This window comes from Asparagus officinalis, chromosome 7, assembly GCF_001876935.1.
Source record: "Asparagus officinalis chromosome 7, Aspof.V1, whole genome shotgun sequence".
Classification (NCBI taxonomy): domain Eukaryota; kingdom Viridiplantae; phylum Streptophyta; class Magnoliopsida; order Asparagales; family Asparagaceae; genus Asparagus; species Asparagus officinalis.
This window is the reverse complement of record NC_033800.1, coordinates 6,330,041-6,347,413: the sequence shown is the minus strand read 5'-3', so window position 1 is coordinate 6,347,413 and position 17,373 is coordinate 6,330,041. Positions and strand designations below refer to the sequence as shown.

The following is a 17,373-nucleotide window of genomic DNA, read 5'->3' as shown; positions in this document are numbered from 1 at the left end:
GTTTTAACCTTTACATTGATGGATTGGAGATTAATTTTGATTATCAAGAGACTTAGTGCTAGTTTTTCAGATATAGCGAAAGTATTAATAAAATACAATGTATTATTTGGACTAATTTTTTTCATGTTGTACGTCTTCTTGCATCTTTTTTATCTGCATGTATATATATGTGTATATTTATATCAGATTTTAGCGAATATAGATACAAGTTTTCCTTATCATGTATGACATGTCTATATCCATGTACATAACCATGAAGATGGATACGTTAAGTTTACTACCTGAGCCGTATCCCATCAGATTGCAACCATAGTAGAAATATACGGGTACAGTCATAAACTGGTTGACTCGAATTAGCACAAAGGGTAATTCGGGTGTCGTGGTAATTCGGGTCGACACTGAATACCCGTGTATAACCCGTTTAATAATCTCTTTAACCATAGCACCTCGATACGCTCACAACTTTTTTGGATGGTTGTTTGGATGGAGGGTAGAGAAGAGGAGGGGAAGAGAAATTTAATTTTAACTTTCTTTTGAGATTTTTCTTAGGAGAGTAGAGAGGAGGAAGGAAGGGGGAGGAAGAAGAAATGGAGGGGGGGAAGGAAGAAAAATTAGAGGGAGAAATCCCCCCCCCCATTTGGGCGGTAGAGGAGGGAAACAAAAATGGTGAAACTGTCAGTAATTTTTTATGACCATCTTGTCCTTCATCAAAATAAATCAAGGGTTGTGATGTAATTTTGTAAACCCTAACTACCATACATCCCTTTCTCCCATCTCTTTCTATTTTCTGCAGCCGCCTTCCTCTCTCCACGCTCTCTCTTCCCGCGTGCGCTCTCTCCTGACTGTCTCTCTCCATGCGAGCTCTCTCTCCCGGCGGTCTCACTCCCTGCCCCCTCCATCATCCAGCCTCGTCGACGTTGATCCTTCAGGTTTGAGCTTTATCTCTATTTCTCTTATATTACACACAATTTTGCTTCTGGATTTTTTTAGACAGATTCTGTTATACGATGATTCCATTGTTTCAGTTAGCTCCTTCTTTTCCCGGAAAATATTTATAAGATGATTCCATCGTTGAACTTGCTCGTTATATAATTAGGCTTTGTTAATTTCAAACCAATTGTTGCTGCATACACTCTTAAGGAATTACTTCTTTCATCTCATATCTAAAACATAACATACCGATTGGCATTTTGCAGCACGTTTGAACAGGAGAACATTAAAGTGACTCTGAAACAAGTAGTGTGATAATAAAAATAGTTCTATTAAAAATTGAAATAAATACTTCCATTATCTTCATCACCCTCTTAATAGTGTCTACTTAAAACCGGTACAATTTCACGAGTTGACATCTACACCGTAATTCCTTCTATGTGGCAAGATTATAATGCATGATTAATGTAATATATATCCTGCGTTGTAATATCTATTTGTCTTGAACTTGATAATTGTCGGTTTAATGTTTAATATTTGTGTTGTGCTTGATGATTGTAAGATTAATGTTTTCTATTTCTATTGTACTTGATGACTAGACATATTTATCTTTCGTGATAATAGTATAACTTCTTGTCACTTTTTTGGTTATTGTATGGCGATTACAAACTTGTTGCTGATTTATGGATCCTTATGGCAAACTTGGCTTTGCTTGCTCAATGACTTTTGTTAAATGCATATGGCAAAATTGGTTGGAGAGTTGGTGTTTATGTTTTGATAAGATACATCGTGTGTTTTGTCAATTTAAGTTGTGTGTATTGATTTGATAAGATCATGTGCTATTAGTATAAGATCATTTGTATAATAAATTTACATATATTTTCTTTCCTTCTCTTCCCTCCATTATTACTCCCAAACAAGTTATATTAATTTCACATTCATTCACCTTACTCAACTCCCAAACAATGTATTACAATTCACTTTCCTTCTCTTCCCCTTGTTTGTCTTTCCTTCCCTTCCCTTATGGTATGTTTGGGAGTTTACTTTAGGAAATGGAAGGAAGGGGAAGGGAAAAAATTCCTTTCATTCCCTTCCCTTATGGTGTGTTTGGGAGTTTACTTTAGGAAATGGAAGGAAGGGGAAGGAAGGGCAAGAAAGGGAAAAAAATTCCCCTTCCTTCCCTTCCCCTCCATTACACCCCAATTTGGGGGTAAGAATTTGGACCAAATTTCCCCCTCCTTTGTCCTCTAAACGAAACTTCTAAATGTTAAAATAAAATTTCTCTTCCCTTTCTCCTCTCTACCATCCATCCAAACAGTCTATTATGGCCTGTTTGGATGGAGGGTAGAGAGGGGGAAGGGAAGAGAAATTTCATTTTAACATTGTTTGGGAGTTTCTTTTTGTAGGGTAGAGGAGGGGAATGGAAGGGAAATTTGGCCCAAATTCTTACACCCCAAATTGGGGTGTAATGGAGGGGAAGGGAAGGAAGGGGAAAAATTCCCCTTCCTTCCCCTTCCTTCCCTTCCCTAAGTAAACTCCCAAACACACCAATAGAGAATTGTGCAAACTAAAAATTCTTCCAACTAGATATATCAAATATCTTCAGTTAATCATGTATGACACTCAGTCTATCCTTCGTAATGTTGGGTTAGATAGATTGCTAGATGAGGAACTTAAAGTTCCTTTTTATCCTTTTCTAGTTTATCTATTTTATGCCAACCTGTCCACAACATCCTCTGCTGATGGTAGTCTGACCATTACTTCATCTGTTAAAGATGTTGCAATATCCTTTTCTGCCAACGAACTTGCGGGGATTCTTCAAATCCCAACAGGTGACGTTGATCTCATGTCTGTTCCTCTGTCGAGTTTCTGCTCTCATTCTCGATCTCGTTTAGTCTATAATTCCATATTTAACCCTCGAAATTGGTTTAGAGTTTCTTATTATTAATTGCCCTAATCCTTGCCCCTAATTTCTTCCAGCTCTCTCTCTAATGGCAGAGCTCGAGAGCAAGGTAGAATCCGAAGAAGAGCAAGTCGTGAATCCATGGGAAGTAACTGCCAAGGACGGCGGCAAGATCGACTACGACAAGCTAGTCGAGAAGTTCGGCTGCCAAAGGCTCAACGAAACCCTAGTCGATCGAGTCGAGCGATTGACCTCGCGCCCCGCTCACGTGTTCCTTCGCCGCGGGGTGTTCTTCGCTCACAGGTGAAATCTCTTCCCAAATCTCCATTCACCATTAGCTTGTGATATCTGGGCTTTGATGTTTTTAACTGTTTGCTTTTGATGATTTAGGGATTTCAATGAGATTCTTGATTTGTACGAGAAAGGGGAGAAGTTTTACTTGTACACGGGGAGAGGACCATCCTCGGAGGCGCTGCATTTGGGGCATTTGGTGCCGTTCATGTTTACCAAGTGAGTTCTACCGTTTCAAGTTAGAATGCTTTTTGCGTTTGATGCAAAACATGATGAAATTGTAGGTGATATATTCATGTTCTATATTCATAAATTAAGATGAGAAACCTTTTCTCTCTCAAACAAACTTTACACAAAGATACCTGGGCATATTCCTGTAAACAAAGAAACTAACTTATGTACATGAAGAAAAGCCAAAGCTCTACAAACCCAATTCTTACTACAATCTTTATACCCAGACCACCCTAAGATTTACAAGTAACACATACCAAATGAAAACAACCAAAATCTCCACTCAACTAACATCTGCCATTCGCTTACAAACTCCATACTGAGGAGGATGAGGCTCTAACTTGTATCATCTGGAATTTCTTTCATGCCAAATCTAGTATATGGCAGCAAGCAACAACACTCGTCTATAGCAGTTTACTGAAATTTTCTCCTTGACTACCCTCTGGAACCATTCAACAAATATAGACCGCCTTCTAATTGGAGTCCTTAATTTCACTTTTTTTAGAATAGCAATAAGGACTTTTTGAGAATAAGCACACTACAAGTAAAGATGATCACTGTTCTCTTTACCATTGGCACATAAAACACACATCTCATCTTGCATAATTGCCACATTCACCATCTACTCTTTTGCTAAAATTATAATCTTTTTGAAGCTATAATTGCAAAATGAATCATAATTTTATAAAGTTACTTGCCGCTAATTTGATTGCAAGTCACTTTGCAGTTGCAAAAATTCCAGACTCCAGTTACACTGAAATGAAAGTTACAGTTATATTTGTATTTTCTTATTACAGATTATAAGTGTAAATAACCCCTTAATGCAAATTCAAATTTGTGAATTGCAAATAACAAAGGTAAAAACCTATGCAAAAAATCTAAGACATGGAATACAATAGCACTACTCTTGCTGTCTAAACCTCAATTACCCTTAATTAAACCTTGATGTAAACAAGTACATGTAACTAATAAAATTCAATTAGTCCAACTACCAAAATATGAGAGAGAAATTTCAAAACACAATGAACCTCATATAAATTAACATGCAAAGCAAGTCATTAATTTTCTTTGGGGAAAAATCAATGGGTAGAAGCCCCAAGGATTTAAACAAAACATTTCTAATTATTAGTCAAAATATACATCTAGATTCATCAGCTTAAACCTATAATGTGATTAAAATAACCCAAAAAAATTTCAAAACCTGACCAATATAACCAAAATGTTGAGATGTCAGTGATTTGTAAACCCTACATAGACCATTAATAAAAAAATAAAAAGGAAGGTTTAAAGTCCCAAGTTCCAACCCAAAAAAGGTTCAAAACCCCCTTAAAATAAACAAAATATTGAGACATCCACTATTCCTAAACCCAAACAGATAGACACTTGTTAATCAAAAAATACAAAATAAAACGTAACCTATTCTATTTCTTTTTCTCCCTAATGACTTTTTCGTACACACGCTACCTCTTCTGCAAGCTCTATGGGTAGAAGTATTTTTTTTCATGAGTGGCAGTATGTATGTATGTATGTATGTATGTATGTGTGTGTGTGTGTGTATGTGTGTATGTGTGTATGTATGTATGTATGTATGTGTAGAGAGAGAGAGAGAGATGGGTATGTTTGGTACCAAGCACAGATTTTGTGTTTGGTAGTGAGGTGTCATATTCCCATCCACTCATTCCAATTCTCAACCACTCAATCCATGTGAATATGGACCCCGATTTCAATGAGTGGAGGGGAACATGCTACTTCACTACCAAGCACAAAAATTTGTGCTTGGTACCAAGCATACCCATTTTTCTCATACACATATATGTGTGTGTACATACATATATACATATGTATATATACACACATAGATGTATATACATATATATGTATGTACATACACACATATATATACACAACATAAGGGACATTGTACTTCACGCTCTTTCTTCTCTATCTTGAATGAAATGAAGTGATATTCCATCAGTACACATACATATACATACATATGTACATATATACATATACACACATAGATGTATATACATATATATGTATGTACATACACACATATGTATACACAACATAAGGGACATTGTACTTCACGCTCTTTCTTCTCTATCTTGAATGAAATGAAGTGATATTCCATCAGTACACATACATATACATACATATGTACATATATACATATATACACATAGATGTATATACATATATGTACGTACATATACATATGCACATATGTATATGTGTGTGTGTGTATATATATGTGTGTGTGTGTGTAATTTTTGGTTGCTTATGATGCGTTATTGACAAAAACAATTGTTTGCGAAAAAATTGCGGAAAGTATTATGATTTTATTACTATTTTACTCAAGAGTGGAGCAATGGCTGTGCCCAACTTGAAATTTGAGAAGTTATGAGTACATGATATGTGTCGTATTATAAATTTTTCTATTTACCAAACTTCAGTATACGTTAAAAGGGTACTACTACTGGGGTAGTATCTGTTTTAATTCAATCACACATTAATTTTCTAATACACCTTAGATGCTGGTGTGTGCTTTAACTCAATCATAACTGCTATTTTCAGAAACCATTTGATGTGATGTTATCTATTTCAGTTCAATAATAATCATTCAATTTCTTTAGAAAAAACAAATAAAAAGATTGATGCAGCCTGTGACCGATGATGAGCAATGAATTTTTGAAAGAAATTTTATGAGCAATGAATTTTTGAAAGAAAAAAAATATGAGCAATGAATTTTTGAAAGAAAAATTAAGGGGTCCCTTGTTATGCATTATGGTAGAAAGCTGTAATATAATATATTGTGGTTGCAGATATTTGCAGGATGTGTTTAAGGTGCCCCTTGTCATACAACTAACTGATGATGAAAAATTCCTGTGGAAGAACCTTTCAGTGGAAGAGAGCCAACGACTAGCCCGTGAGAATGCAAAAGACATCATTGCTTGTGGTTTTGACATCACAAGGACGTTCATCTTCTCTGATTTTGATTATGTTGGTGGGTAAGTTGAGTTATTGAAGTCCTCTTTTGAAAAAAGAATCCTTCCATATGGAGGGGTAAATATGACATATGTATGAGTTTTGATTATTTACTCCAACTTTTGAAGATTTTGCTTGGACTAGGTTTTAGAATTTTGTATAATACATGCTTCCTACTGTTCAAAGCAATTTATCTGAATGGATTAATGAATGCAATATTTAAATCCCAATTTCATGGGTTTCTTGATCTTCTTAATGTTCGCACCTACTGTCCATATCGTGTAGGTATTTGGGATTCGAAGAGTTATAAGAAATGGCAGGACTCTCTAAAAATGCAAGTCTAGTTTTATGTAGGTATTTGGGATTCGAAGAGTTATAAGAAATGGCAGGACTCTCTAAAAATGCAAGTCTAGTTTTATGGCTTAAATAAATTTTTTATACTGGATCTCTGGTTCTGTCTAGTTTTACATGTTGACATAAACAACCAAGGGTTGCCACTTATATAAACTAAAATATTATCTGCTGGATCATTTGTGCGTCCTCGTGAGCATAATACAAGCATTTCCTGATGAGATAATCGGTTATTTATATGTGATTATATCACGCTTTATTGATTCAAGCATGCATACTGTTAAGTTCATCTTATGTCTTCTTGGTCATTATGTATGTAAGAGTTACTCCTTGCTTTTGTTGCCAAGTAGAAACATGTCATCTAGTGCGCCCACGTGAACATGAACTCTCATTGTTTTTGTTGACATTTTCTACTAACTATTCGAATTGTTGAGGTTACTTATTGATTCAAGTGTATGTGGTGCAGCCTAAATCCTTTTGCATGCAAGATTGGGTCACTTGCGTGCAAATTGGGTCACTTGGTAGACTGTAGTTATGCCAATTGCTTCTTACATATCCATTTTTAAAAAAAAAATCACGGCTCCTTTTTCCTCCATAACTTCTCATGTTGACTTTACAGTGCATTCTACCAGAACATGGTCAGGGTAGCAAGATGTGTCACGTATAATCAGGTGACATCATAACTAGCTTTCTTACCAGTATTTTTACGCTTCATGTTTTCTTTTCACATTTTCACAGAACTGTGAGTTCTCTCAGGTAGTTGGAATATTTGGCTTCAAGAAAGAAGATCATATTGGAAAAGTTAGCTTCCCACCCGTCCAGGTCTATTTCTGATCTTAACCCTTTTGAAGCCAGTAGATTAGCATAGATGTTTACTAGTGTGAACACCGTGCAAAGCACGACATACGGTATATTATTTTTTTCTCGCTACAGTTTTCCTGGTTTTAAATGCCACAGTAATATTTTTTGAATTACTATAGTATCCCGCCTCCGCTGCATTTTTTTTAAAAATGCTACAATATTCCCGTGTGATACAGTAACTTTTCCAAAAAATCCTGTAGCCTCATGTTCCCTGTTGCTACAGTAAATGCTACTGTGGTATTTACTGTATCATGAATAGTGAATGTTGGGTTCCTCCCTTTTGTATATAGGAGTAGATTGTAGCTTTGTAGCCCTTTGCTGAAAACATACTTGATGCTGTTATACCTGATTTCTTTAACTACAGGCTGTGCCATCATTTCCCACTTCCTTTCCACATCTCTTCAAGGGCAAAGACAATCTTCGTTGTTTGATACCTTGTGCCATTGATCAGGTTTGTACCAGACCAATATAAAAGAAATGAGATTCTGGTTTCAATTACGATGCTGAATATATGTTACGTAAACTCCATGAGTTTATATGCTGTCTATTTTCATTATTTAGTGTATGATTATATCACGCTTGATTGTCCTTATATTTACTTCCATATGTCTTACTTCAGGATCCATACTTTAGAATGACAAGAGATGTTGCTCCCAGGATTGGTTATCAAAAGCCTGCATTGATTGAGTCATCATTCTTTCCTGCCCTCCAGGTATTTTTTGAATTATATATTAGAACTAAGATTTTTTCTAATTATATCATGTTAATTTAATCAAAAAGAATAAAAGCAGAAACAAGATGGCTATATGGTATTTTTTTAAGAATAATACATAGAGGGTTTTGTCTTTAGACACAAAGGTTTACCATGATTTATGCTTAAACTCAATTACTTTTCATTGTATCTTTAGACCCAATTAACTTTATGTATTTATCTTTAAACGCAAATTCTCAAATACATCTCATATTTATGTGGTGCCCCCTAAAATTTAAAAAAAAAAAAAATCCAATTTTACCCCACTCTTTTTCTTACCTCCTTTGCTCTCTTATTTCCTTCTTCAACTCTCATAAACTCATCAAATTCCTTAATGCCTAAGATTTTAATACATAGAGGATTCATCTCTTTTTTGGTATTTTAAGGTATAAATTCTCCCAATTTCTCAACTCCTTATTTTGTAGCATAAATTCACATAAGCATTTGGGACAATTATAGCATTAATTTGTCATTTTTTTCATCACAATTTTTCACATGACTATTCATAATTCCTCATGATTGTTTATTAATAATACTAAAAATAAAAAATTTATTTAATTTCAAATGTTAGAGAGAGTTTTGAGGAGATGTGGGGGTATTTTGGGGGGTTTTACTTCCTAAAAGTACAAATATTATATATTAATTATGAATGATACTTTATGGGCTTGAAGACAAAAAGAGAAAGTTAATTGGGTTTAAAGGTACAAATAAAAATATTTAGGTTTAAAAAAAATTCAGGGAAAACTTTGGCTCTAAAGACAAAAACCCCTGAACACATGGTTTTTTGTTTAATGAATGTTAAAGTAACAGTTCATCGAGTATTTTTTTTATTGGTCTAATCAAGTTTGATTCTTATCAATAAGGGTCTTGGTATTTATTATGAGAATTGCTAGGTTTTATTAGTCTTCCTAAACTTCTAGCAAGAAGCAAGTATTCGTTTATATTTATTATGAGAATTGCTAGGTTTTATTAGTCTTCCTAAACTTCTAGCAAGAAGCAAGTATTCGTTTCCTCTTGATTTCCCCAAATCTGTAGCAATTAGTCTTCCTAAACTTCTAGCAAGAAGCAAGTATTCGTTTCCTCTTGATTTCCCCAAATCTGTAGCAATATGCTTCCTGTAGCTCTAATTTTCTCCAGACACTAACCCTAACCTTAACCCTGACCCTGACAGACATATCTAGGAGAATCGTAACCATAGAATACGACCCTAATCGAAATGCATACATTTGTCTCATACACTATGGGGCAAATGTTCGGATCTATTACGACATAACGATTAGGTGCCTAACGGACCTTTGTTTGTGTTGTTTAGTGCATTTTTTTATCAAGACATTTTTGACTTGTTTGTTAACTTGCAGGGAGAAACAGGAAAAATGTCAGCCAGCGATCCAAATTCTGCAATATACGTGACAGATTCTGCCAAGGAGATAAAAAATAAGGTGACTTGTGTGTTTGTTTGTAATCATGTATATGAAGTAGGGTCTTAACAGAAACCACCGTTAAAAGCTGTTCCTGTAGCAATCAAGCTTTGGTCATATTTTATGGTGTTTTTTAGCACCATTGTTCTTGTTTGAAGCTGAATCTTTGTTTATGTTAGAGGTGATGATGAAAAAATAGTAAATAATATTATTTCATATACTAATTGTTGGATACCACTGAGTACAGATGAATTCCTATCGTAATCTTGTGTACAAATGAATTTCTGTCGCCCTGAGCTAACTTATTCTGTAGGTGAACCGGTATGCGTTCTCTGGTGGTCAAGATTCAATAGAGAAGCACAGAAAATATGGAGCGAACCTAGAGGTACTGCATTTTTCTTCTCCATTTAATCTCTAGTTGGTTGACCTCTTACTGTTTATTGCAACTTTGCACTTGTATGATACTGATACAAATAAGATTTATATTTGTATTGATTTTGCCTTTTCTAGGTAGATATCTCAGTCAAGTACCTTAGTTTCTTCCTTGAAGATGACAATGAGCTTAATTTTATAAAAGAGGTATTTATAACGATCTTTTTCTGTTTTATTTTTTTCAGCTACAAAGCTTCATTCAGTTATATAATGTGTTTTTGTTTCTGATTTATTTCAATTTTTAAGGAATATGGTGCTGGAAGAATGTTAACCGGTGAAGTGAAGAAGCGGCTTATCGATGTTCTCTCAGATTTAGTCGAGCGCCATCGAAGGGCTCGAGCAGCAGTCACTGACGAGGTAGTACTATTACTACTGTATCCTTCCTCATTTGTGTGATATTGGTTGCCATCTCCATTGCTACCTCCTGCTTATGATTACTTTCTCAATTTAGTCAATAGGAAAAATATAAGAAAAAGGTAATAATTGTAACCTGTACCTAGTGTTACTTTATTTTAAGGGTTAGTTGCATATGGGACCCCCTATGGTATTGGTGTTTTGCACTTAGTAACCCTGTAGTTTCATTGTTGCAGATAGACCCCTGTGTTGGATTTTTTTTTTACTCTTTTACACTCAGTTAGACTCACTAATTTCACCTAGGGGCAACATCTGTCAAATTTTCACCTACGGTATAGAGTCAAAAAAAAAAAAAAAAGGCCACAGGGCATCTGTCTGTCAAATTTTCACCTACGGTATAGAGTCAAAAAAAAAAAAAAAAGGCCACAGGGCATCTGCAACAATGAAATTATGGAGGTAGTAAGTTCAAAACAATGATACTACAAGGGGGTCTATTTCCAGTTAGCTCTTAATTTTATTACTTCAGAGAAATGCTAATGAATATCCATCTAAAGATAGCTTCTGAAGGTTGTTGATCTAAATGTGACAGCTTGTGTTTTCAACGAGGAGGGTGCTTGGCAGTGAAAAAGGCAGTATCGGTTAAATTATGAACATGTTGTCATTTTCAACCAATATTATAGAAACATTTAGGAAATAAAATATTTGGCGACTCCAAATTCAAACTATGAAAATGTGAGTTCTACTAGGCAGGACATATGATGAAATATACAAATTGCGAAGGACTAGTGCTACACGTACGACATTTTGATACTATTTTCGTACTCCTGGAAGATTTAGGGGTAAATATCAAGGAAAATTCCCCTTTTAAAAAAAAACATCATTTTCATGTTCCTGCAGAAAGTGCTTGAAATTGCTGCTATATTTAGGAATTTGTTTTCTATGCAGATGGTTGATGCATTTATGGCTGTGAGGCCTCTTCCCTATATGTTCAGCTAGGCAACTCTAAGGCCGATGCGTCCACTTTCAGTTTGAATAGGAATGACTCATTTTGTGAACGTAATTTATTACTTTATTTCATTATATATTGTACTTCACATTAATTTTTGGGTTTTTTTTTTCATCGAAACCATCGTTAACATTGGATTATTCTATAGAAATCATATTTGATTTTCAATTTATACATAAACCATTTTTAAAAGATTTTTTTGTTGCAATTAACCATCTGGGACTATTTTTCAGTTGATTTTTTGGGCAATTGATCACACTTCAACCTTTATTGAGGATCTTCTCGTATACTTTGCATTTGACAACTAAATATTACGGTGAAATAGAAAAAAGTTGACTTAAAAGTGAGTCATGTTGATTGATTGCAAAAAAAAAAAAAAATTGTTTAAAGATGGTTTACGTAATCGGAATTGGTTTCTGTGGAATGACCCTGTTTTGAATGTAGTTTTTAGGGGAATCCTTAATTTTTCTTTCTAGAGGAACCAGAATTATGTTCATCATTGTGGACTTTCATCAGTTGTGAATATGTATTTTATGTTAGTTTATTTCATCACGTGACTCATCATGTGCATCTATTTGCGGGTTAATTGTGCTTATGTGAAGAATGTTAAGTGGGATCTTTATGAAAACAAAACCTGAAAATTTTCCCTAATCTATCTTTTCCCTCTATTCTTTGCTCATGTGAGGGGGAGAGATTCTTCTCCAAATTGCAGAGATTCTCTAACGTAATTTCAATTATCTAAATTCAATTTTAATCCTAGAAGAAAGAAGAACACCTAATTTGATCCTCATCTTTCTGAGTTGTAATTTGAATGAAAAAGAAAAACTTTTCTTTTTGGTTCAAACAAGTGAGCACAATTACTTGCCACTTAAGAATCTACATCAGCATCACATCGAGTCACGTGATGTTTACTCGGCAAAAATTTTGCTCTAGTAAAAAAAAAAGTCTAGTCAAAAATTCGTGAAGAAGTGGGACCTTCACGAGTTAAATACGGATACAGATAAATTATTGACTGACCGTAGAGAAGTAACAGTATCTCCCAATTCGGAAGGTGGATTCTAACATATTATATATGAAAATCGCCTATCTCGATGAGACGGGGTCAATCAATTTGATAAAATCTCACAATTCCATCAGTAACACCTATTTTGGCAGGATTTCAGAAATAATCAGCCTTTAGTTTATTTTTAGTAATAAAGTTAGAGTCAATTTAGATTAGTGATTTTGATTTAATTAAGACTAATTTGTTTCCTTTATTATAGGAAGTCTTTTAGGCAATCTTAAATTGTTTGTTTCTTTTAGGAATTCTGTTCTTATTAGGAGTATGCTTTATTTTTTCTATTTAAGAAGAAGAATTGTAAACATCATGGATCAAATAACTTTTATCAATAAAATTCTCTTTTATATTACTTCGTGGATTCTAGGTTAGCTCTTCGTGGATTTCGATGTGGATTCAGAGAATACCCATTGGCGGATTCTGATATTTATCACTTCCGCGCTGTGCCAATTGGTATCAGAGCTTTGTTTCTCTGATCCGATGGCATGCGATGAAGCTGGTGTTATCCGAATTGAGTTCGGTGAGTTGAAGACGACAATTACTCAAATGAAGACTTCCATAGACCGACTTATGTTGGCGGTGGACCGTCTGAATTCGGGACGAGTTCGAGGTTGTGTTGATGGTCACCAAAAATGAGATCCGACTCTGCAAGACAAATCCTACAGCGATAATCGTAGAGGCTACCGAAGAAAAGAGAATTATGACGCTAGAGGATTACAGATACTATCCTTCAACGGAAAGCTTCATGCGGGTGATTTCCTTGATTGGATTGATGAATCGGATAGATATTTTGAGTATGAGACAATCCCAGAAAATTAAAAAGTTAAATTAGCGATTTACAGACTTAAAGGAAAAATATTTGCATGGTGGCATGAAGTATTGATAAATCAATACTATCAAGGGAATGATCCAGTTCGAACATGGGCAAAGATGAAGGAATTGTTGAAAGCCCGTTTCTTCCTATATATTACTATGTGTTCAATCGACATTCTAGTTCACACTCTAACTATGGTCATGAAAGGATTAAGCAGACCCAATTTGATCTTCAGCAAGACCATGGAGTTGGGAAGAGCATTGAAGTAATAAGAAAGAAAGAAGAACTACCTCCTGACACAATATCTATCGCACGAGATGCACAATGATGCAGAAGATTTGTAATATTATCATTGATAGTCACAATAGTAAGAATCTTGTCTCTCGACGTATAGTGAATAAGTTAGATTTGAAGAGAGAAAAACACCCATCTTCCTACAAGATCAACTGGATTCGCAATGGCAGTAATGCACAGAACTATGAGATGCGTCGGGTAGCTTTTTCTATCGGCCGTAACTATGTCGATAAGGCGTTGTGTGATATGGTCGAAATGGATACTTGTCATATACTTTTAGGTAGGTCATGACAGTTAGATGTTGGTGCTACTCACTGGAGCAGAGACAATGCTTATATCTTCAAGAATGATGAATGTCGAAATGCACTCATGCCTCTTCCAGAAAAGGAATCATCCATGATAGAGACTATTGAGAAGAAGAAATTTTTAGTGGTAGACAACAAGACTTTAGCCGAAGACTTGAAGCAATATGAAGAGGTCTATGCCTTGGTTGTGACTGGAAAGAGAACTTGTCCCTGCTAAAATTCCTCCTAAGGTGCAAATACTCGTTATGCATGAGATTCATAATGCTGATGGTAATATGATAGATAAGATGGATATTATGCATGATATTCCTAAAGAGGTTGTGAGCGATATTGCACATATTGATGTTGTCCCGATGGAAAAAAAAAAGATAAAATAGAGAGTGACGCAATTGAGGATATGTGTGAATTGCTTAGTGTCGACGGTCAAAACATATTTTCACTAAGGATCTAAGAAGTGAATGCCCATGGGCTAAACATTTCGAATGGGCCCAAAGTCAAGCCTACAACAAGCTACAGCGAAGATCACCTAATGATTGAATTGAACCTCACCAAACAACTCATATCAAGCTAACCAGGCCAGACACGAGTTGACCCCCGCAATACGCCTCACGTGAAGCCGAAAGGCGTCATTAGTCGGCCACGCCTAGAGTTGAATTCTTTGCTAAATTCGAACTCAAGAAGCGAAGTTCTCCAGACAGCCCATGTCTAGTCAACTCGACCCAACCAAGTCAAACGTGAGTCGACTCTCATGCCGAGTCGAAAGACGTCATCAGTCGACCAAAGCCTAGAGTCGAATTCTGTGTCAAATTTGAACTCATAGACGAAGCTAACCAACCAATGAACTCCGCCCACATCAACAAGAGTGGACCAAGTCATCCACTTCCGAAGAAGGCTTGCCCACGTCTGCAGCGACCCTCATCCACAACTCCAGTGACCTTCGCCCATGACCGAAGCGACCTTCGCCCACGTCTTCAGCGAACTTCGCCAAGCCCGCGAAATTCGCCCAAATATCAGTTTCAGAGCTATTTTCGGGGGATAACCGCTCCCCACTAACTCCTACTTTAATGACCACTTAATCCACATTTAAGGGGACCATTAACTCTCTCTTTTAGCCTATAAAAAGAGAGGAGATCATCCACTTTACAGGGCCACACAGAGAGATATACACATAGACGCGGACACAGAGATATATACGCGCAGAAGCATACATTTGCTATTTTGTTGAGAAGTATTACTAAGAGAAGACTGAGCTAGCTTCCAAGCAATTTGATCCTCATCAACAGCAAAAAGACCCATCGTCTTAGACGGCGAGTCAACGGAGTACAAGATCGACGCTCCACCGGCACACGGAAAAGAACCCTAGGAAAAAATAAATTTTCTTTTGTTTTATTATATTTTCTTTTGTTGTAATCTGTGTCAATTAAAATCCAAAAGAACCCGAAACACTTAGTGGAGGGTCCAAAACAAAGGAGATGGAGTGTGAGGGAAATTCTTTTTTTTGTAATAAAGAGCGTAAATGATTTCGACAAGATTGAGATGAAACTTCAGGTACAAGAATATGAAAAGCAACAAGGAAAATATTTTAAGAAGTTTTTCAAGTCATCTGTAGATCCACATGCCATCAGTCACGTAAACATGGTGTAGAAAAGATTTATGCAAAAGTTTAATTTAAAAGAAGCTCTAGCCGAAGAGGAAAAAAACAGATAGAGAAAATTAATGCTAAGTATAAGGCGGACGCTGATTGATGCAGAAGAAGAAAAGTGTTTACCAAGGAATGTGTTATTCAAACAAATATAAGCTCGGGATCGAGATTCTTTCAACAAGAGGAGACTGATGTAGGACGCACAACGATCAAATTCATGAAGAAGTGGGACATTCACGAGTCAAATATGGATACAGATAAATTATTGACTGATCGCAGAGAAATAAAAGTATCTCCTAATCTGAAAGGCGAATTCTAACTATTATATATAAAAATCACATATCTCGACGAGACGTAGTCAATCAGTTTGACAGAATCTCACAATCCCATCAGTAACACCCATTTTTGCTAGGATTTTAAAAATAATTAGCCTTTAGTTTATTTTTAGTAATAAAGTTAGAGTTAATTTAGATTAGGAAATAAAATCATTTTTATTTAATTAGGACTGGTTTGTTTTCTTTATTATAAGAACTCTTTTAGGTAGTTTTAAATTATTTTTTTGTTATAGGAATTATGTTCTTATTAGGAGTAGACTTTATTTTTCTATTTAAAGGAAGGATTGTAAATATCATGGATTAGATCACTTTTATCAATAAAATTTATTTTTAATATTACTTAGTGGATTTGACATTGTCTCTTTGTGGATTTGAAGATTGTTTTTTATGGATTCAGAGAACACCCATTAGTGAATTCCGAGGTTTATCACTTCTGCGTTGCGTCATGTTGTTATCGTGTCTCATTTTATATACATTATCGTTGTGACACCCCCGCTTTAGTCCCACATGGACTAGTGTGAAGAAGTGGTAGTAGTTTAAATAGAAAAAAGGTCAAGGCCCAAAAACAACCAGTGCTAGCATTTTGGCAGTAAACTTTAGCCAGCATCAAGTTGCTCTCGGTGGGACCCACGGTTTGCACGCGCCAAACTTGATATTGGCTAAAGTTCACTGCCTAAATGCTATCACTAGTTGTTTTTGGGCCTTGGGTTTTTATCTATTTAAACTACTAATACTTCTTCACACTAGTCCATGTGGGACTAAAGCGGGGGTGTCACAATCGTCATTAAAGTAAGAAAATATACTAAATTGATACTCATGGTAAATAAAATATATCAATCTAGTAATTTAGCCATTAGAATTAGGGATATGACAATGGAATTTTAGTTGGTAGTTGTTGTATCACAGAAATGACTAAGTGTTAATCCTATTCTAGGAGTCAACACATGTCTCGAGTTAATTATTCACAAAATCGACTTAGTCTATGCATGACAAGTCAAAAAAACTTCATCACTCGGTCCTTCTTGTGAAGGGCTGAGTCAAAGAGCATCCTCACTCTGACCCTGCTGTTAAGACTAACTCCATGCATTTTCATTTTGTAAGACCGAGTCGAAAAGCTCTCGATCTAAAATGGCCGAATCAAAAGGCGTCTTTTATTGACCCTCTCGCAAAGCCGAGACAAAAGGCGGTCATTCTTGAACTCCTCGTCGACAACCAATCACCATCACATTAAATGCATGGTCAGAGTCATCATTATATCCACCCCGAAAGTCTTAATGACTCATCGAACCTTGTCAGTACCTTACTTCCCCTGTCACCATCGCATTAATCACAAAGGTGACTCATACCACCCGCAACCGACACCTGTACAATATCAGTCGAATAAGTTGACTGCTTCGACTCGGCCGA

The 17,373-nt window shown here is 35.7% G+C and overlaps 1 protein-coding gene across 1 annotated transcript; it reads left to right on the top strand.

The window, feature by feature from the left end:
* Nucleotides 2,891–11,713, top strand: LOC109850036 (tryptophan--tRNA ligase, cytoplasmic). Its single transcript, XM_020419931.1, has 12 exons — nucleotides 2,891–3,136; nucleotides 3,224–3,343; nucleotides 6,184–6,369; nucleotides 7,317–7,368; nucleotides 7,454–7,519; nucleotides 7,923–8,009; nucleotides 8,178–8,270; nucleotides 9,668–9,748; nucleotides 10,041–10,112; nucleotides 10,238–10,306; nucleotides 10,406–10,516; nucleotides 11,459–11,713. Exons 1-12 carry the CDS (start codon nucleotides 2,922–2,924, stop codon nucleotides 11,507–11,509), a joined length of 1,203 nt encoding a protein of 400 aa, XP_020275520.1. The 5' UTR covers nucleotides 2,891–2,921; the 3' UTR covers nucleotides 11,510–11,713.